At 36.8% G+C, this 21274-nt stretch overlaps 1 protein-coding gene across 7 annotated transcripts in view; it reads right to left on the reverse strand.

Moving 5' to 3' along the window:
• TRIO (trio Rho guanine nucleotide exchange factor) overlaps nucleotides 1-21274 on the reverse strand; it is a 534181-nt gene that overhangs the window by 135584 nt on the left and 377323 nt on the right. For all 7 annotated transcript variants that reach the window (XM_069101424.1, XM_069101423.1, XM_069101425.1 and 4 more), the window contains 9 exons: nucleotides 20703-20817; nucleotides 18794-18909; nucleotides 14410-14532; nucleotides 5507-5701; nucleotides 5262-5377; nucleotides 4056-4122; nucleotides 3364-3473; nucleotides 1153-1222; nucleotides 644-733 (listed from right to left, as the gene is read on the reverse strand). In XM_069101424.1, coding sequence (XP_068957525.1) covers nucleotides 644-733; nucleotides 1153-1222; nucleotides 3364-3473; nucleotides 4056-4122; nucleotides 5262-5377; nucleotides 5507-5701; nucleotides 14410-14532; nucleotides 18794-18909; nucleotides 20703-20817 — 1002 coding nt within the window. The remainder of the gene's footprint in view (nucleotides 1-643; nucleotides 734-1152; nucleotides 1223-3363; nucleotides 3474-4055; nucleotides 4123-5261; nucleotides 5378-5506; nucleotides 5702-14409; nucleotides 14533-18793; nucleotides 18910-20702; nucleotides 20818-21274) is intronic.

A 21274-nucleotide genomic window follows, 5' to 3' on the forward strand; every position in this document is an offset into this window, starting at 1 on the left:
AGTTAGTGTCATATTTTCCACCATATACGTTCAACTCAGTAATATCAATAATAAAATTAATGGCTGTATATGTGTGTAATTGTTATATTTCCAGATTGAGAGATTTTACTTACTCAAACATAACTCATCATTGCTGAATAATTTCCTTTAAAAATCACATTTCATGTTTAAATTAAAAAGAGCTTAAAAGTCATTACAAAATATCTGATAGTCCTAGCTTGAAATGATTTATGTTAAACTCAATCTACAAAACTCCTGAGGAACTGGTCGAACATGACAGAATTGTAACTGAGAAATGTTTATCAAAAGAAATAAAAATACAATAAAACAAAGATAATGGTTATTTGTGGCTTTTTAAGTCACTGGAGAAGGAAATGGCAAATCACTCCAGTATCTTTGCTAAGACAATCTCATGCACAGCACTGACGTGTTATGGTTCGCAGCGTCATGACGAGTCTGACGTGACTGAATGGCTGAATAACAATAATAAGAAGTCCATGTAAAGCCTGTAGAGATCTGTTTTTATTTAAATTTGACACCACTGACTTGTACTACATCATGTGAAGTTTAGGTGTCAATATAGTGTGTAAATTGGCTGTAAAATTTCATTCACATTAATTTAAAAAAGTTATCTTGTACTTACATCAAAATAGGATCCTGCATGCTCTAATATCAGCTGAGTAGAGTCTGGCTTATTTTTACAATATGTGACATACATCTGAAACTTGTCTGCCTATAAAAAAAAAAGTTTTAACATTTTATGTAAGAATCTTTCTTGAACTTCAAGAATCCAAGGTATGAGCAAATGCTTTGTAAAAAGCAACAGTTTGTGAAAAAAGCCTCAAATAAGAATAACAAAATCTGCATGATAACAAAAAATTTCTAAAATCAGAAAAGCTTACCCTGCTGATAATCAATGCTTCATTAACGGAACTATTAAAAATAAAGTTAACAATTTTCCCTCAAAAAAACAAAACCCCTGCTTTTAGAATGTAATTTCAGGAGAGAGGTACTGAACTTGTGTACATGTTGTATCCAGTATTCAGTAGTGAGTGGGTGAATTAACAGATTTCAGAGAGCAATAAAAATCCTTTGGACTACCCCATATAGCATTAGGTTTTCCTGACCCAATAATGTCTGGGATTTCATTACCCAAGTAACGAAGCAATGTCCAACGTCTTCTGGTAACTGTTCGTATTTTTCCAGCTCTTTTAAAAATATGCTGTGGAGAAGAAAAAAGAATATCATGATGAAATATATAGTTGAATAATTTAATATATCGAGAATCCAAGATTTCAGCTATATGCTAACCAGTCCCTCCTCTATTGCAGAACAGAACCCTTCCATGTTCTTACAGATAGTTTAAAGAGTTGTTCTGGTGAAAAAAGAATAAAAGAAGGAAAGAAAAAAAGAAAAAAAAAAAGAAAACATTATCACTTAGTGGCTAACCCTGTGGTAATGAACCATAAAAAGGGTTGGTAGTCAAATGACAGACATTATTGGGTCTGCTCTCAAAGGCTTTTCCAGCTATAGAACATACAAGAGTTCGTGCTCCCTTGACAAAGCCACTGAGGCCATTTTCACAATATGGTGAGGCCTTGGGGCCCAGGGAGGCATGAAAGAGCTTCTCTGTTTTTATTTGAAGTGTTTTACTCATGATTACAATCCTGCCAAAGGATGTATGACCTAAATTAGACCAAATGCGTCAAGATTAATTATATCATAAGTGTTCAGCGTCTTGTGAGGATGAAGGACAATGAATATAAGATGCTTTAAAACTTTAAAGCAAAAGTAAGAATAGACAATCCCAGGGGTTGTTTCATCCTTCGCAGTTTTATTCCCAGCACAGTTCCTGGCACATGAAAGGTTCACAGAGGCTATCTTTCCCCTGAAAAATCATATTCAACAAGTGTTCATCCCGACTTCACCTGAGGACATCTAGCCAGAGGGGACTTAGCACCTCCCAAAGTATCCTGTTCCAGTTTCTGAATAGCTCTATCAAGAAGTTTTTTTCTGACATAAAACATCTTCAGGTTCATAGAAACCTTATGAAGCAGATGGTGCAAGTACTATTATCTTTATTTTATAAATACAAAAAAAGCCCACAAAAAACTGAAGCTTAGAGAAGATATAGGACCTGTCCATATTATGAGTGTTAGACCCACAATTTCAATTCAGGCCTTATTTACCTTTAACCTGGACTTCTTAGTCTCTGCCTCCAGTTCCCCTTCTGCCTTTTGATTCTACACACCACTTCCCTAGTACTCTTTAGAGGTAACATAAAGTGTTTGGTCTGGAGGCAGGAAGATTTGAGTTCAAATCCTTCCTCTGACACTTACGAGCTATATGATTCTGGGCAAGTCCATTAACCTGTTTGCATCAGTTTCCTCAACCGTAAAATGAGGATCATAACAGCACATATTAATAGCACAAACCAGGGTTGCTGTAAGGACCAAGTGAAATAATATTTATAAAGTACTTAGCACATTGCCTGGCACCTAGTAGGTCCTCAACAAACCCTTCCTTCCCTTCTTCCTTAATGCCTACTGAATTACAAACCATTAGCACAGTATTCAAGATATCCATATTTTTACCCAAAATTTATTTCCAGCCTTACTTTTAATGACTCTCCTAATGACCTAGTCAATTTCTTAAATAAATCCTATACTTTCCTGTTGTCTCATTTTTGATAATGTTTTTTCTGTTCTCTTCTACATTACCTGCCTGTTGATGTCATACCCAGTTTATAAGTTAAGTTCAAACCTCCCTTCCTTCATAAAATCTTTGCTTGTTCCCATAACTAAACATTATCTCTTCTACTTCCAGAATCCTCATACTACTGTAGTTATAACTCTTGTGACACTTTCTGCCTTGTATTTACACAGTGCCTGGCACACAGGGCATTTAGAGGAAGTGTATCTGCATTTTCAGCTAGGAAAAGTGATGGAAAAAAGCCCTCATATCAGCTGCTTCCTCATGCCTGTTATCTAAAAGGAAATTATGAGTGGCAGCCAAACCAATGGAGAGCTTGGTCCAGCTATAGTATCTCCTACTTGACCCTAATAAAGTGATTATTGAGCCACTGATTGTGAGTGGAAAGAAGGCTACTGGGCTTTCTATTCAGATTATTTCCCCAGTTTCCACCATAGTAAAAAACAAATACATGAACGGTAGTTACTCTGAAGCCATGTAGTTAGTGATGTGCCACTTACATGAAAGAGAGCTTTTATTCAAGCAGATTTCATCAGAAGCTACAGAAATAAATGCTAGATACAGATAAAATTTCTATTTTTTAAGGGAAATCTCCAGAGAAGTGTCTTGATTTAAAAAATAACATGCTTTCCAAAGATAAAAGTCACTCACTTATTATGAAACTCATAGATTTCCTGCATGTTTCCAAAGATAATATGTTCTTTGTTTACAATGCCAGGTGGGATCTCCTCAACACCACTGGTCATTTCCCACAGATATGTCTGACAGGGAGGAAAAGACAGATTATATCAAAAGACACGAAGCAGCTATTTCTGACGTTTGCATATGACTATCACTAATGTGTAAAGAGAAAGAAAACTTCAGATGCTGGTTTTACAAAAGCCAGGTTTTTAAAGAAGCTCTTAAACTGGTATTCTTGGTCAAGACTGTGGCTGTACCTTTCACTTTGCAGAGCTTTCTGCAGAGCCTCAGGATATCGGAATTAATACACATCATGGCATGAGAAGTGATCACATGGTATAACAGCCACTGCTGAATGTTATTTACCCATTACAATTACCAGGCCAGTTACCATGAAATGGCTCAAAAATTCTACACAAAAAGGATGTCAGCCAGTCAGCCATGTGATAAATTGAATGAAAGAATTAATGCTGTATCATCTCTGCTGAACCCCCAAACAAATTTAAACCCTCCACAGAAGGGGGCAGTCATAAATTCATAAGGTCTCTAAAAAGAGTCTAAGTGTCTGGGGTTAATAAGAGTTATTAATTTTAAAAACTGTAAGGAACAGGAGGTCAATGTAATTAGCTATATTTAAGGAGAAAAAAAAAACAACCACTTACATCCATACATTCCCGAAGGTCTCTTACATAAGCCTTTTCAGTCTGAATTAATTCAGCCATTATGAACCTTAAAGTGAACAAGAGGGTATATTACTCAAAAGAACTTGAATGGATAATGGTGTGTGTGCATGCATGTACATATATACACACACGCATACACACATGCATTATATACATACTACCGTGTTTCCCCGATAGACCTATCCCGAAAATAAGCCCTCCCCTTACTGTGTAAGATTCCTCTAAAATAAGCCCTATTGAGATTGCTACTGTAGTGAAGGTGATTCCCTGCGCTACACGCTACATTACGGTACCCTCTGTATGCACTGTCTTTCCCCCCCTTCCCCCTCCCCCGGTGAAACGCACGCCGCGCTCCAAGCTGCATCCAATCAGAGCTGCAGCAGTGAGCGCGTCATCCTGTTCTTTATTGAATTCATTATTGAATAAAGGTACATTCTTTTGTTCACATTTACCTGTTTATTAAAATTGCTGTCAATGTTCATTAAAATAAGCCCTCCCCTGAAAATAAGCCCTCTGGTGTTTTTCTGTCCAAAAAATTAATAAGACAGTGTCTTATTATCGGGGAAACACGGTATATACATTGTTTTCTCTTCTGTTTAATGTCAATAAAAGAATGTTGATAGATTAAGCATCAGTGTGGTATAATATATGTGATACATTTACAACACACAATTCAAATCTGAGAAGATTGTGTGGATCTATGTCTGTGCGTTTAAGTCTATGCTCACCAAGGAAAGACAGATCTGTAAGAGATCTCATGTACCACTTCAGAGAAAACTAAACATTTGAGACCAAAATTATTTAGGAAAATAGGCGAAATCCTATTTTTAAAATAAAAATTTAGTATAATTCAATTCCTAAAAGGTCAACCACTGGAACTTTATGTATATAATTTATTCTTGTTGTAATGCTTAATTCTACTATTAACTTACAATATGATAGTTTCAAAATAACCAAAAGAGATTTGTCAGCACCCAAATCAAAGGAGGACAGTTAAATGGGGAGAACATTATACTGTTTCTAAACCAAGTGAAGAGATGGGTAGAATGCTTCTATGTGAAAATCAAAGAGACTCATGGCATTTGGTTTCAGAGCACACATATATCGAGGAATCAATAGTTTTTATCAGATAACAGGCTTCATCCTCTGTATTAAGGACTCAGGTTAAATTTGGAAATTCCTTACTCTTTTCTGCGAGCAGATTTTCGCTTTTCTTCATTAAGTTCATGAGCAGCATCCCGTAGTTTGACTTCTGATCCAGGGACACTGGCTGGGATTATATCCAGCTGAAGGCTTTTACTCTGTTGGAAAAAGGGGAGCCCAGTAGAGTCAAAGGGTGCAAAAGAGAAGATGTGCTTGGTTATTTAATCAGCAAAGGGGTTATCAAGTAAAATATACTTGATTTATTCAGTCCACACAGGAAAACTTACCGATTTATTGGAATCTGAAGAGATCCCCAGAGCCTTTTCCAAAGAAGTCCTATATTTTTCCATCCGCAGAGAGAAATCTCTGTACCTTTTATCCACAGCAGTGACACATTTTTTAATCTCTGCTGCATGGGCATGCCCCTTTTCACAAAAGCCATCAGCCAGCTGTATCAACAGCTTCACCCTCTCTTTGGTTTGCTGTGAAAAAACAAAACAAAACAAAACAGGAAAGTATTGTGAAGTAAATTCAACTCAAATGCCAGAAACCTGGAATATTATGGCTAGTCACCTACAATTTGCTTCTTTAAAAATGAAAAAGGACTACTGTTGGTGAAAACCTAAATGAAATCACAGGACTAGAAAGGACCTGGAGAGTCACATAATCAATCTATGCCTGGTTCCAAATAGGACTACTTTTCTCATTCATCCTGTTATCAATGGCCATGTGATTGGTGTTTTTTTTAGACATCAATGGAAAGTTCTATAGTCTTCTCCAACAATATGATATAATGTCAATAGTTGTCATCATTATTATTCTCCCTTTGGACTACTGCACTCCTCCTTGAAAATTCAAGACTAAATTTAGAGATTCCAAGAATCATTCTATGGTTGACTCTGCTTACTCCTTTAAATGAAGATGGATGGATACTTTATGTTTATATGTACTTGGTTCTATGTGAGTCCACAGCAGTGGCTCTTAGTGATTTTATGCATGCATATTCTATGTAATTTCCTGGAGATAGGGACTTCCCTCTGCTAAGAACAACTGTTGTGCTGTGTACATAGCAGGCATTCTGGAAAACTAGTGATTAAAATTACTTTTTTGCACCAAAAGGCCTATTCCCTGCCCCACTCTACCCCCTTTATCAGTTCACAGTGGATTTGGACCAAAACTGATACACCTGTTAGAAAGTATCTCAAAATCTGGCGGAAATGAATGATGTAAATCAGAAGTTAATAAAGCATTTGGAAAAAAAAAAAAGTATCTCAAAAAGCTGATCTCACACTTGTCTGCTCTTTGGAATATAACTATCTTGGTGGCAAAGATTAAGAAATATACTATGTTTCACTTAAACAGAAATAGTATATAGATTACTATAGTGGAAAGAACACCAGCTCTAGAGACTGACGACCTGGTTTCAAATCCTGATTCTATCAGCATGACCTTCAGCAAAGTCACTTAGTGCCCACGGGTCTCAGTCTCTTCATATGTAAAATGCAAGGGTTAGATGAGGTCCCTTCCAAATCTATAATCTATTCACTAGTAACCAGGCACACAAGTATAGTTAAATTTCATAGGTAGTGTGGCATATTAAGCAAATTTTGGCTGAAGTCAAGAGGACCTTGGCTTGAAACTAAGTTCCCCTGGGGAAGTCACTCATCTTCCCTGGGCCTCAGTCTCCTTACCTGTGCAAAAGAAGAGTTGGACTGGATGAACTATGGTCCCTTCCAGCTCTAATCTCTGATCCTATTAAATATGGGGTGGTAAATCTGAATCTACTCAACACATTTTTCTGATGGATCTACTTCATTTCCTGACATCATGAAACTCCTACTGCCATTTCCAATAAGTAAAGCTAGAAATTCTATCTGCATATCTTCTACTGTTGAACATAATTTTTAGTCAAACTCTGACGACACTATCCTTATAACTGGCAAAGGGGAAATGCAATCAGAAACTTATAAAATGAAAGGATCTGATCCAAGATTCATTGAAAAGCCTCTAAAGTGTTTTCTTTTTTAGACATTAAACATCTATCTAGCATGAACAAAATGGCTTATGACTCCCAGCATTTGGCTCTCTTCTCAAGTGTATCATAAATATTACTTTACTGGGATTGTAGATGCCTTTAAAAGGCAGCTCATAAATGTTGACATTTCAAATAATAAGCATGCAAAAAAACAAAACTCAGGATATGGAAATATGACCAGTCAAGACTCATTAGTACTCTTTCTTTAAAGCTTTTCATTTGGGAAAAGTAGGTGCAGCTTTTAAAATAGCCATATTAAAACTTTTACAGCATATGCCTAAGGTAAGACTGAGATGAAGTGAGGTAGCATGGAGGAAACACACACACACACACACACACACACACACAAACAAACAAAATACTTGTCAAACACATTTTTTGACTTATCAACAATCTGATAACTTTGTAGATATCTTAAGAAAAGCCTGATTATAAGGAAATAAAAGAGAAAAGTAAAATTTCTCTTGAAAGCACAACTTGTTTATAATTTACTTGTTATTGATACTGAGCTTTCATATTCACAAAAAAATAAGATTAATGCAGAACTTTTCCAAAGAGGTGATTTTAGGAAAGGGTTCTTCAAGATGCCACATATTTGCTAGCTCAGAATGTACAGAGATGCCACATAGGCTTTCATTCATTCATTCAATCAACTAACATCTATTAAATGTTAACTATGCAAACACTAGAAATAGAAATATACAAAAATTAAATTCTCTTTCCTTTAAAGAGTTCTCATTCTACTGGGTAGGGGCTATAAAGCATGTACACAGGGCAATACAAAATAAGAGGCAGATGACTAGTAATTGGAGGGATCAGTTTGGTCCCTGAGGAGATTTATTACCTCTAAGATCCCTAACTTTGAGGTTCCAAGTACAGCCATAATCTGCAATGTGTCTACCTCTCATTCCTCACTAATAAACTTCCTCTTTGTCTTATGACCTTTGACCCTCCTCAATTTTAAAAATCTAATCATCTTTTCCCCCTTGGCATCACTCATTGCTTACCATAATAATAATTTACTAGCCACAATCCTAGAAAGACTGCTTGGTGTAGCTAAAAAAGGCCTAGACATTAACTCTACAGAGATCTGGGTTCAAATTTGGCCTTTGATCCTTATTAGCAAGATGAACATGGAGAAGTCACTTTAGCTTCAGTTTCCTTATCTATAAAATGGGGAAAATAACATCTACCTCATCATGTTATTGGGAGTTATCAAATCAGGTAACTGTTATATTTTAAAGGTACATGTAAGTATATAGATTTGAAAGCTACATACATATAAATGCCCTCTCCCAACATTTTAGCATTTCCAAACTACTAATCCTTAGACCTGCATTATTCCTATCATCCAAGTGCTCTGATCCTATTCTGGAGAATCACAAAATCACGAAATGAAAATGACTTCATCTACAATAACATTTATGGTGCATAACGATGGTGGGGCCCTCATTGTTGCTTGGGAATCCCATTATTTAGTGACATTCTATCTCACTGAACTTTATACAGTAAGCAGTGACAGACCTTGAAAGTTTGTAGGTAGGAAGGGTGATATGACCTTTAGGAAGATTAATCTAGCAGAAGTATACAGGATAGATCAGAAAGGATAAAGACTAAATGCAGAGAGACCCATTAAGAAGCTACTATAATAGTTCAAATAATAGGCTGATGAGGGCCTGAACTAATAAATGGAAAGGCTAAGAGATATCATTCAGGTAGAAATAAAAGAACTTGGCAAGTGATTAAATGTGTGAGGGTTAGGGAAGAGTCAACAATAAGTCTGAGATTTTGAACATGGGTAACAGCACAAAACAAATGAAAGGATTGTTGAGCAGAGTGGTAGGCCCCAGAGGAGATCAGATGTCAGCTGCTGATGTCTTAAACATAGTGGTATTCAATATTTGTTAAAATATATTGAATTTGGTATGGTTCAGCATGGGGACTTTCTGTTGCAATGTTGAGCAGAGATACCAGTAGAGACAGAAGAGTCTAGCCAGACTTAGTGGAGTATACCTGTAATCATTTCTACCTGGAGAACCTTAGGCTGGGGAATCACTTGAACTCAGGAATCCTGAGCTAATGTAGGATTAACCCCAACTAAGAATCTGCATTCAGCTCAGCTCAAAGAGCTTATAAAAATAAATTAAAATCATGTGTCTTATATGTGTATATGGCATATGTGTATACTGCACATGTGTATGTTATGTATACATTTATATTATATATCATGTGTATTATACCTAGACCTCATTGCACATACTCTACTTTAATAGACTAAAAAACTGAGCATACATGGTATAATATTGTATCAGTCTGAATACAGGTTTTGATATATAAGATCTTTTTGAAATGAAAAATAATACATGCATCAATACATGCATGTATGAATAAATGGTAATTACATAAAATTAATTAAAATAATTAATTTAATTAATAAAATAATAAAAAATAACTGATATTTGTGGAAAAATTTATTTTTAAATAAAATAAGCTTCACTTCAGAAAAATGTAAGACTATCAAAATTTAATTAATGGGAATTATTAGTAAATGCATTTAATTGAGGAAGACTAAGAGTGGCAAAATATAATAGGAAGTTAGGCTCTTCCCAGATAAAGAGGAGGCTAACACAGCAGGATTACTCTGACTTGTCCTCTCCTCTCATGCTACTTCATGCCACCCTATAGGCAATCCACTGACTTGTTGGCAAAGTACAGAAACTCCATGTCTCCTCCTTTAATCAATACATAAGCAATGGCCCAAGGGGGATCTTTATACAAGTGGGAGATGAAAAGTTCAGATCTCGGGAGAAGTAGATGGTGGTTTCTGTGGACTTTTTTTTTTTTTGCTTTTTGGGAGGGCAATTGGGGTTGTGACTTGCCCAAGGTCACAGGCTAGTTTTTGTGTTAAGTGTCTGAGGCTGGATTTGAACTCAGGTCCTCCTGACTCCAGGGCCAGGGCTCTATTCACTGCGTGACCTAGCTGCCCCATTCTGTGGATCTTCTGTTACCACATACTCAAGTCTCAGGAATTTAGGGGACGGAAAGAGACTCTATAAGAAAGATAATTCTAGGTGACTCAGGACAGTGATATATATATATATATATATAAAAGATATATATATGTATGTATAATTGCTGAGAAGACTGAATAAGCAGAAGGGATCTGGAGAACAGAAGCTACCTGGTCAGGATCTCTAAGTACACATGATGGGCTAGAAGGAAGCTGCGGCTACTGCTTATGTTGTTCTGGGGGAAACCACAGTGAACTGAACTATGCCTACAGCACTGAGTAGGATTAATGCCTCATTCAGGTTTTATAGCAACAGACTGATTTAGAAGAAAAAGTACAGCCGATGTTCGGACAAATATGATAACTACAAGGCAAAGCAGATACATAAATATGTAGTAAACACATTTTATGCTCATGGACTTAAAACTGAATAGTACAAATGATATGCATTAATGGACACTATTTTCTATTCTTATGTGGTATGATTTCTACTGTTCTACTAGAATTATTGAAGTAAAAGTGAGGGAAAAACATATTCAATATATTAAGAACATAATGTTAATAATCTCCTTCTCTGGTGGGTATAATTAAATAAAAAAATGAAAGCAAAAACAGCCTGAAGATCAAAGAGTGCATTTACCAATCCAGGTTTCAAACTTGTGTGGGCAGATCCAGATTAAAATGTAATCAGAAAATATTTAAAATAAGTAAAAATACAATAAAACAAAAACAATGCTAATAGGTGGTTTTCTAAGTCAATATGCTGACCATTGAGGTCTTTATTTACAGTTTAGTGGCCCCATTTCTACTTGAGCTTGACACCACTGTTCCAAATAATTTTAGTCAAGTTTCAGAATGTGCTACAGGACAGGAAGGTAACTCCAAAAGAAGCATCCCCCAAATAGCTTGAATGATGATAACATTAGAATAAACTTCCCAAGGAAGTTACTGTGAAAGGAATATGCTCATGTGAATGTCTTTGGATCCAGTATTACTATGTAAGAAAAATCATTCAAACTACTTTATATTCAAAACTTGTGCATATGTTTGTATGCATAGCTCACATTAATATGTGTATATACACACATATATCACATACACAAATGTACATGGGGACGGCTAAGTGTTGTGATTCAGAATTGTAAGCTTGGTTCTTAGTCATAAGAATGAAAGAGAATAAGGTATTAAATGCTTTTTTAAGGGGTAAGAATCTTCTAGGCTATAAGTAATTTCAATTGGAGTCTAGATATTTTTTGGAGACCATGTCCCAATTCTATATTTCATTAGCATGGAAATCATAAATGCCATATAATTAGAATCAAAACCATAGATAAGAGAGTCTGATGTTTTGTCAAAGCTGTACAAAATTCTCCATATATTAAAAAAAAGAAACTAACTTATGTAGAAAGTGAGTGAATAAAGAAGGTACGGCAGCACACAAGGACAAAAACTACCCCAATCAATATAAGAAATGCAGCCAAATAAGAGACACACAACCACAAAACACAAAGCAAATTGTGACAGACGATAAATAATTGCCTAACGAAGAATACTATTTTCATAACATTTGGAAACCTATCAGTTCCTTAGCAGCACAAAACAGAAAAACTACTGTCACTTAAAATGCCTTTAAGGTACCAAATGGGAGAAGACACTTTGTATATCAAGGCAATAAAAATCTCAAATGCCGAATAACACTTTAGACACCTTGTCTCATGATCCCTTAAGCAGAACACGTATACAAATGTGCCTATTTCTTAGGTGTCCAATAATTACAACCAGAGGAGGGAAAAAGGGTAAATGTAGGGACCATGGTTTAGGGGCCAGCCCAGTGCAGTGGGAAGAACATTAGACTTAGAGCCAGGAGGCTGGCTACTCTGACACTTCAAGCTGTGTGATGGTTAAATCACTCAGTCTGCTTGAGACTCAATTTCATCATCTGTAAAATGGGGATGATAACACTTGTATCACCTACTTCATAAGGTCATTGAGAAATGCTTTGTAAATCTGAAAGTGCTATATAACAAAGGGGAGTTATTATTATCATTTTTAAAGTATCTGCGAGTTTTAAAGTACTAATGGTAGTATAGGTTGAGGGTTAGTTGAATATTTAAACACACTGATGGCAATAACAAAACATGAACATAAAGATAGGTATAAATCGTGAGGCCATCATGAGCTTTGTAGATTTTGAAACAACAGCACACAAAGGAAATACAAATTAAACAGAAACATTTACTACTTGGTGCAACAAATTAAAAAAAAAACTATATATAATATATACATAATGCACACACACTCATTTCTGGCCTCATTCACTAAGCACATATCACATTGCTCCCAGTATCTGGCACAAAGGAAGTGTCCCTTGAAAGGGATGACTACAAAAAAAGGAGAATGATATCTTAACAGATATGAGGATTTAAAGAATGATTCATGTCCTTCACAGTAGTCTCCTAACAGGCTATTCAGGGAGAGACCCTCTATTTTGAATTTGCCTTCAGAGTCACTTATAAACACACAAGCCACCTAAGAATAGCAACCTCATTATTTTATAGTCACATTTTGTCCTTGGCATCATCATAATGAATCAACCATTTTATTCGTCAGATTTGGCTCAGAAAAGCTTTTGGCTTTTTTTGAAAATCAAACTGACCCTCAAATCATAAAGACTTGCCAAAATTGAGGCTATTCAAAAAAAAAAAGTATGGCAAGCAAGAACAAAAGCAGAATCCATCTGTCACTTACTAGCTCTGTGAACTTTAGAAAATTACTTACGCTCTTCTGGACTCAGCTTCTACCATTTGTAAAATGACAGGGCTGTATTAGATAGCCTTTAATGTCTATGATACTACGAATCCCCAAAATGTTCTGAGCAACAATGATAGTGTCAGAAAAAGTTTATGGTCTCTCAAGGTGAGAGCCACGAAGAGGATATGCTGATGTGAGTTATAAGATTGGGTATGTTTTTAACATTCAGTCACATTAGTGCACAGTTAAAATGTGTATGTATGTGCATGTATGTGTGTATGAGAGAGAAAAAGAGAGAGAACATGAATTTTAATTATTAATACTTTATGGTAAAGACAATAAATCTGATAAAAAAAAACCGTGAGTGAAGTAGTGCAAGTATTGTTATTTCTACTTTACAGATGAGGAAACTGAGGCTGAACTGCTCAGTGTCACAGCTTATAAATAACAGTTACAACTCAAACCCAAGTTTTCTTATCCTAGGACAAGTGATTTGCAGCTCTGCTGTTCTTTTAGCAAAGATGCAGACAACATTCATTCCAGAAGGTAGGCAGTGTGAATATGATTATCCCAATTTACACAGGACACTGAGGATTCACATAATTCCAGAGGTGTAAATAAGACCCTGGTATTCTTACTGAGTGCTTGTTTTCACCACATCATCACACTGTCTCTAGGGACACAGATACACAAATACACATAAACATACACACTGCCCTTGAGCTTGGAATTATATCTATCATCAGCTGCTAGGTGAATAATAATTCAAATAACAGCAATAACTCATATTTAAATAATGCTTTTATAAATAGCTAAGGAACTATTTTATGAGCTAAAAATGACTAGCTTTAGGTAATCTATAAACTTTGCAGATCTTCTAGTTAAGGAATATTGCAGTAGGGAATGGCGTGCCATAGGGGCAGTGTAGTTCTGTTGGACAACTAAAGACAGGACAGGAAGAATACCAGCAAAGTGGCTTCATGAGTGCACAAAAGCTTTTAACACTTGATAGGATACAGTATACACAATGAGAACTCAGGAAACACTTTAGTAAAGGAAGAGAACAGTGAAGAGGAACAGCAGGAGGAAAAGGTCAGGCAACAGGAGGAAAAATAGCAAAAGGAAGAGGAAAAGAGGAATGAGAAAAACAGCAGAAGGAAGAGAAAGAAAAGGAGGAAAAAGCTTTGGATATAATTTAACTCTATCATGTTATTGTATATATATAAAACAACCTGCTTAAATCAACATGGACACAACTTATCTGGCTTTAATGTTTTTAAAGTTGCAGTTCTGCATAATATTTAGTCATAGCTCTATTGTTTTGGGACATTTTACAAAGAATAAAGGGGATTAGGAAGCAACCCGCCCCAGATGTGTTATTAATGTTAATTTACCTTTGCAGTAATCTGAAACTCCTCGTGTTCTTTCAAGAGTTCTTGAGTGTGCTGTATACTGGAACCAGTAGACGTGTGTGTAGACAAATAAAACTCTCCATTATCATGGATCCATTCCAGAGCCTACCATAGAAGAATACAAGAAGAAAGAATTAAAGAAAAAGTTAGGTGGAAAAGTTTTGCAATGAAAATTAGAATGACTCTCTTTATTAACATGGGGAATTTTCTGTCTGGTACTTACTATGAAACATTCTCCAATGTATTAAAAGCTTCTGAAACAATACTCAAGTAATCAGAAAGAGGTGCTATCAGTAACAATGAAATTATGACTAATGTAACAACAACTTCAAACCCTCATAACCATAACCCTGGGCATAAAACAAAGGAAAGCTATTGTTAATATCTTTCTGTAAGATAGCGAGCAAAGAGAAGTGTGGGTGTCAGGTGGCACTAGTTTCTCCACATATTGAGAATCCTACACATGCAATGTTAAAATCTTATTGAAGCTTTGGGGTCTCACGGGGATGTATTAATCTGAAATAGAAAGCAGGTGCCTCCTTCCAGCCTTCTGATATAAAACTAATGATTTTTCCTTCCCATACTGCACAGCATAAAGAAGGGGTAAAAAAAGGACTTGCCTAAATCTCTAGCCGTGCAATCATTTTCCCTGTTCTCATGGAGTTGGGGAGGAGATCTGGAGAAGATGGTACATGCTTTCTGAATAAGTCTATTACTAAAACACCTGGCAGGACAAAGGGGCAGCTAGGTGGCCCAGGAGACAGAGCATTGAACTTGGAGTCAGGAAGACCTGAATTTAAGCCATGCCTCAGACGCTTACTAAGTTTGTGAACTTGAGCAAGTCATTTAACCTGTCTGCCTCTGTTTCCTTATTTGTAAAAAGAGTACCTACCTCCTGATGTTGTAAGGGTAAAATGAGAAAATGTTTGCAAAACACTCTGCAAGCCTTAAAGTGCTGCATATAAATGCCAGCTATTCTTAGATAACTCAGTTTGTCAAGTTTCAATTGAAGGAAAAATGATCAAAATACAGTGGACATGATAATATTACCGAATTAAGATTTAGCAGGGCAGCTGGGAATATCCTTTAATCATGATCCAACATGGATAAATATTATTATTGACTATGTTGACATTGACATTTTAGGAAGAGACTCAAGCCCAGCCAATATCAATAAAGGTCCAGAGATCACTTCTCTTTGAGCTAATTCCCATTAATACTGATGGTCTTTGGTTAACTGAAATTAAGGCTCTAAAAAGACAGCTTTAAAATGACACTCGGCTCTTGTGCCAATCTTCTGCCATTAGTTATCAATATAGACTACATTCCTGAGATTATACTGTGGTGTTAAGCGTGAATCAAACTGAATGTTTCACACAATATCATCAGAATGAGGTGGATTAAAAAAAAGTATGACAGTTGAATGTTTTTCTTGTTAGGGTCTGAATAAAGAGAAGCTTATTGTGGTCATTTCTTACTTGGCTGCCCTACTTTGGGACTTCTCTGAGGTCTCCACCATGTCCCAGAAAATTCTTAATTTGGCTCCATCCCACATGATCCTATCAGCCTTGGTAGGTCACCTCATCACCACCCTTGGTCCCTCTGATTGGAGGGAAACTCCACTGAAGGAGGAAGCCCAGCTTCTCACTTCACACCTGCCTGGAGTCCTTACGTTCCTTGCTTTCTGGTTCCTTTTGTAAGTTGTCTTTCCCTGTTAGGCTGTAAGCACCTTATGGGCAGGCACTATCTTTCTTTTTCCTTACTTGTATCTCCAGAGTTCAGCATAGTGATTGATGCACTCAATAAATGTTTTTTTCCCCCAAGTCTGTGGTTACTCATGCTAACATAAAAGATGTAAATATGTCTGATGTTAGCTGACCTCTCAAAAGAATGATTGAAGAACTGATTAAGGAGCTGAAACCTGAGGTAAGGGGAAAGGACCTATAACTCCATCAGGGAGTAAATTCTGACAGCACTTTTTAGTTATCACAAGAAATCTTGAATCCACAAATAAGATTTAAATAGGCTGTGAGGCAGCATGGTATGACAGACAGGAGTGTGGGCCTCAGAGAAAGGAAATCCTGGGTTCAAGTCCTGTCTCTCTCACCTCTAGCTGACTGGCCTCATACTACCTTCCTCTACTAGCACAGGTCATCATGACCTGTCCATGACTTAATAACTATGACCTAAGGAGGCACATGAAGGTTAGGTGACTTGCTTATGGTCACAGTGCCCTTAACTGTCCAACGTGGGGCTTGAGCCTAGGAATTCTTGAGTACAGGCCTAATACTCTAGCCACTGTACTGCGCTTGCTCTTTTTTTTTTTTTTAAAGCAACTGGGGTTAAGTAACTTGCTCAAGGTTACACAGCCAGTTATTTCTGGGTGTGGTGCTGAGTGTCTGAGTCCAGGATTCAATCCCAGGTCATCCCGACACTGGAGCCGGTGCTCTTAATCGCTGAGCCACCTGGCCACCCCTAAGCAATCGGGGTTAAGTAACTTGCTCAAGGTTACATGGCCAGGTGTTTCTGGGTGGGTGCTAAGTGTCTGAGCCTGCATCGATCCCCAGGTCATCCCGACACTGGGGCCAGTGCTCTTACTTGCTGTGCTACCTGGCTGCCCCTACACTTGCTCTTGTAAGAGCAATTTAAAAAATAAAACAAAGTAAAACAACAACAAAACAACTGAGCTGTAGCAGAATTTCCCCACAAACCACAGCAGCAAATACAAGGCTAGGGATAGGGCCTAGATTTTGGATTTCACTGGCATATGGAATTTGCAACTAGGAAACTCTCACAACCAATATTGGTTGAACCATTTCTGCCATTTGGCGTCTTGAGACAGTCAGGCAGCAGAGTGGAGAGAGCACTAGACCTGGAATCCCAAAGATCTGAACTCAAATCCAGCCTCACTTTTTTTAGTTGTGTGACCCTAATCAAGTCCATCAATTTCTCTATCTCAGGTTCTTTATCTGTAAAATGGGAACAAGCATTGCACCTACCTCTTAGGGTTGTTGTAAGAATATAGTGAAATAATATTTGTGATATACTTTGCAAACCATAAAGCATTTTATTAAGCAGGAGAGCTAGGTGTTATAGTAGTTAAGAGTGTCAACCTGGAGTCAGGAAAACTTGAGTTCAAATGTGACCTCAGATACATACCAGCTGTGTGACCCTGGGCAAGTCACTTAACCCTCTTTGCCTCAATTTCCTTATCTGTAAAATGAGCTGGAAAAGGAAATGGCAAAGCACTCTAATATCTTTGCACAAGAAAATCCTTATAAAGGGGTCACAAGGAGTTAAATAAGACTGAAAAGGACTGAACAACAATAAAGTAATTTATAAATGCTATCATCATCGTTATCATCATAAAAGAGTTGCCTAAAGCATGCTGAGGGTAAATGAACTGCCCAGGGTCCTGAGCTAGTGAGTGGCATAGTCGGAATCTGAACCCATGTCTCTGTCTCCAAGGGCTGCACTCTCTCTGTTATGCCAAGCTGCCTCTCAGCTATTTAAATCTTGTTGCTGATAGGTTTTCAGTTCACTTTATCTTAAGAACAAAGGTCTGCCTTGAAAATATGACACATCAATGCAAGAAATGTATCCCTGGGAAAAGGCCAGTCACAGAACAAGAGTAAAAGATAAAGGTAGGACAGTCTGAATGTCGAGGAGTTCTTAAATCTTTTTTTGTGTCACGGACCCCTCTCCCACCTGGTGAAATCTATGGATTCCTTTTCAGAATTAAGTTTGTTGCCTACTTTCATATGGATGGAAATGCTAAGTTTCAGTTACATATTGGTGAAAATAAAGACAATTTTTTTTCTGTCCACGTTCACAACCCCTGAAATCTGTCCATGGACTACTTGGGGGTAGTAGTTGGTAGTCCAACCCTTGATCTAGAGGAAGGTCTGTAGTATGTTAGAGAGATCCTTAATATCGAACTAATGGTAGAACGTGGATGAGAGGATATGGACGGGTCGTCATCGACAGCAATGGAGGGAGTACCCACATTGATGAGATTATGGATTTACTGAAGTACATAATATTCACTACAAACCATTCACTAATTATACCAATCACAAACTTTCAAAAGTCACCATTACTATATCTGTCTATTCCCAAACCTCAAAAACAAGGAGAGTGAATCTGACTTTTTTGGCTGAAGGTCAGGACACACGCATGATAAAGTCTGAACTACAACTCAAAAATTCATGGCTCCTGAATCCAGTTTGCTGAGCTGTGATTCTGACTAAGTGTTGATTAATTTTTAAAATCTACTTTGAAGAGAAGAATGTATGCGGAAGATAAAGGGATATGAGAAGCCCTAAGAGTCAGGGCTTCTCATATACATTCAAGGATCATGTCTGACCTGTTTGGCACTTCTTTCAAAAACCACATACTGCTGGCACTGGTCTAATCGTCTCTTTCTCATGGTCCAGTAGTGCAATACCCTGTTCTCCCGTTGGAAGAGTTCATTCAAAATATCTGAAAGGATAAACACAAGTCAACTCTTAGTATTTATATTTTAAATGAGAGGAAGAAAATAATTTACTATCTTCAAGAGGGAAGAAGGAAGGGAATATGCACTTATAAAACACCTACCTGGTGCCAGGAACGCTCCCAAGGGCTTTACAAATAGTATCTCATTAGATCATCCCAAAAATTCTTTGAGCTAAGTGCTAATGTTATGCCCATTTTATATTTGAGGACACCAAGGCAAACAGAGCTTAAGTGTCTTGCCCAAGATCCCATAGATTATTTGAGGCCAGACTTGAGCTCAAGTCTTCCTGACTCCGGAGCCAATGCTACTTTATAGTATCTAGCTGCATTTACAACATGCTTCGATAAGCATGAGTTATAAAATCTTTTCATTTTAACTTGAAAACATGGAAATTCTACCACCAGGTAGAGAAAATCTAAAATTCCATTATTCCTCTCTCCAGCACTCTCAAAAAGTATACTGAGCCTCACTACTTCCAATCTGTTATCTTATATATGATGCAGTCATGATAATCCAGAGTTAACAATGACTATACTCTTTTCAGGGCAAGTAGACTAAGACTTCAAATGAAATTGGTCCAATTAAGGAAGTTCAAATTAAAATGATGGGCAGGACCTGAAATGTGATTCTACCTGTAATAAACTGTTTAATTAAACTTCGTGATTAAAATTTGGAAAAATAATTTGTTTAGCTGTAAAGGACTCATTAGGGATAGTACCTTATTATAGGGAACTCCCAGGCAAGGAAACTCCCTTTATCAGTGCAGATCAACTCCTTCTCTCAAATTTGTTATCTACACAGTTGCCTAGAGCACTGCAAAGTAAGTTGACAAACATATTTTAAGCACTTTCTATGTTCGAGGTGCTATATTAAGTGATGAGGATACAGAGAAAGACAAAACTATGGGCCTTTCCCTCACGTCCTTTGTCCAACAAAGATGTTATGTATTAAAACAAGGACTTGAACTCAGATCTTCTTGGGTGTAGGGTCAGCTTTCATTCTATTACACTATCCCGATTCTCATATTTAGCTATTAAATATATTTAAAAATTCAACATGATAGGTTTATAATAATTTCTTGGGATATTTTCTGGCCCATCTTCCTATATAAATTTAAAAGGCTAGTTAAGGCATTACTAGTGTGCCCTTCTCATCCTCCCACTTTATAACAGTTTGATCTATTTATCTACCTGTTAGTTATTTTTTCTATACTATGAAGACAGCATACTTTCTTTAAAGCAGGTCCAGTTCAAAGCTCATATTCTTCTTATGCTCAGTTATTTTTACTGTATCTGTTTTCACTCTGCTACCTCTCATCAATTCTAATGAATTTATGTTGTGCATAATATCCTATATTATCTGCCTTCTGCTTAACAGATGGGGGTTATAATAAGCTTAGAAATTTGGTGCTACTTTTCTAAGACAAACCAACCGTAATTTATTTCCTAAACATGAAAGAATAGCTAAGTTCCTTGAAGGTAGGGTCCACGTCCCCTTTAAAATTTTGTATGGTTTTTAGCATCCAAGAGAAGACTCTAAAAACAATAGGTGTTTAATAACTGCTTGTTGACTGACCGAAACAAGATCTGAATGAATATGAAATGAAAATGGCTTTAAAAAGCTTCCCCACGCTGTCTTCTCTTGCTTAGGTTCAGAAAACAGTGCATACTTCCCATTTCTAGAATCCTTCATGGCTTGTATTCAAAGGGTAGGTTAGGCAATTGTAGATGTAATCAGTATTGCTAACGTATGAAGGGGGTATTTAAGGGATACTCACTCTTCACTTGTTGTTCAGGAGCTTTGATGTGGGTCACCATTCCTGGCATATTTACACTGTTCCTGTGTAGATATTTCAAGAAAACATCTGCATTCCTTCGAGCAAGTGTGCAAGCCTACGAAAAAATAGATGGTCTTTGAGTACTGGTATATTATGGAGCCTTATATAAGCTCACCATCTGAATACAAGGACAACATTATCTTATAGTTATAAAAATCTTTGCATACACTGAAAGAATTTATGCATACTATTCATACCTACTAGTTTTAAAAACATATAGATGCAACCTCATTTCAATGAAAATTTCTTTTCCAAATAAACACCAGTTCACTTAATTAATAGCCAATGCAACAAAATTACAGTAGAATAAGGAATTTGTATTGGTGTCACATAAAATTAACTTTTTTGCTCACCAGCCAACAAAGCAATTTTTAAAACTCTGGTTGGGATCTGTGATTTCTCTGGATACTGGGAACTTCTGGTATACAAACTTCCCCTTCAAATGCATACCAGGAAATCATGAGTAACATAAATCTCAGAGTTGTCTTGGGAAGTAATAAGATAAAAATGGT

Source organism: Petaurus breviceps, unplaced genomic scaffold (assembly GCF_028583685.1).
Source record: "Petaurus breviceps papuanus isolate PSGF00001 unplaced genomic scaffold, PetGlider_PUasm1.0 47, whole genome shotgun sequence".
Lineage (NCBI taxonomy): Eukaryota > Metazoa > Chordata > Mammalia > Diprotodontia > Petauridae > Petaurus > Petaurus breviceps.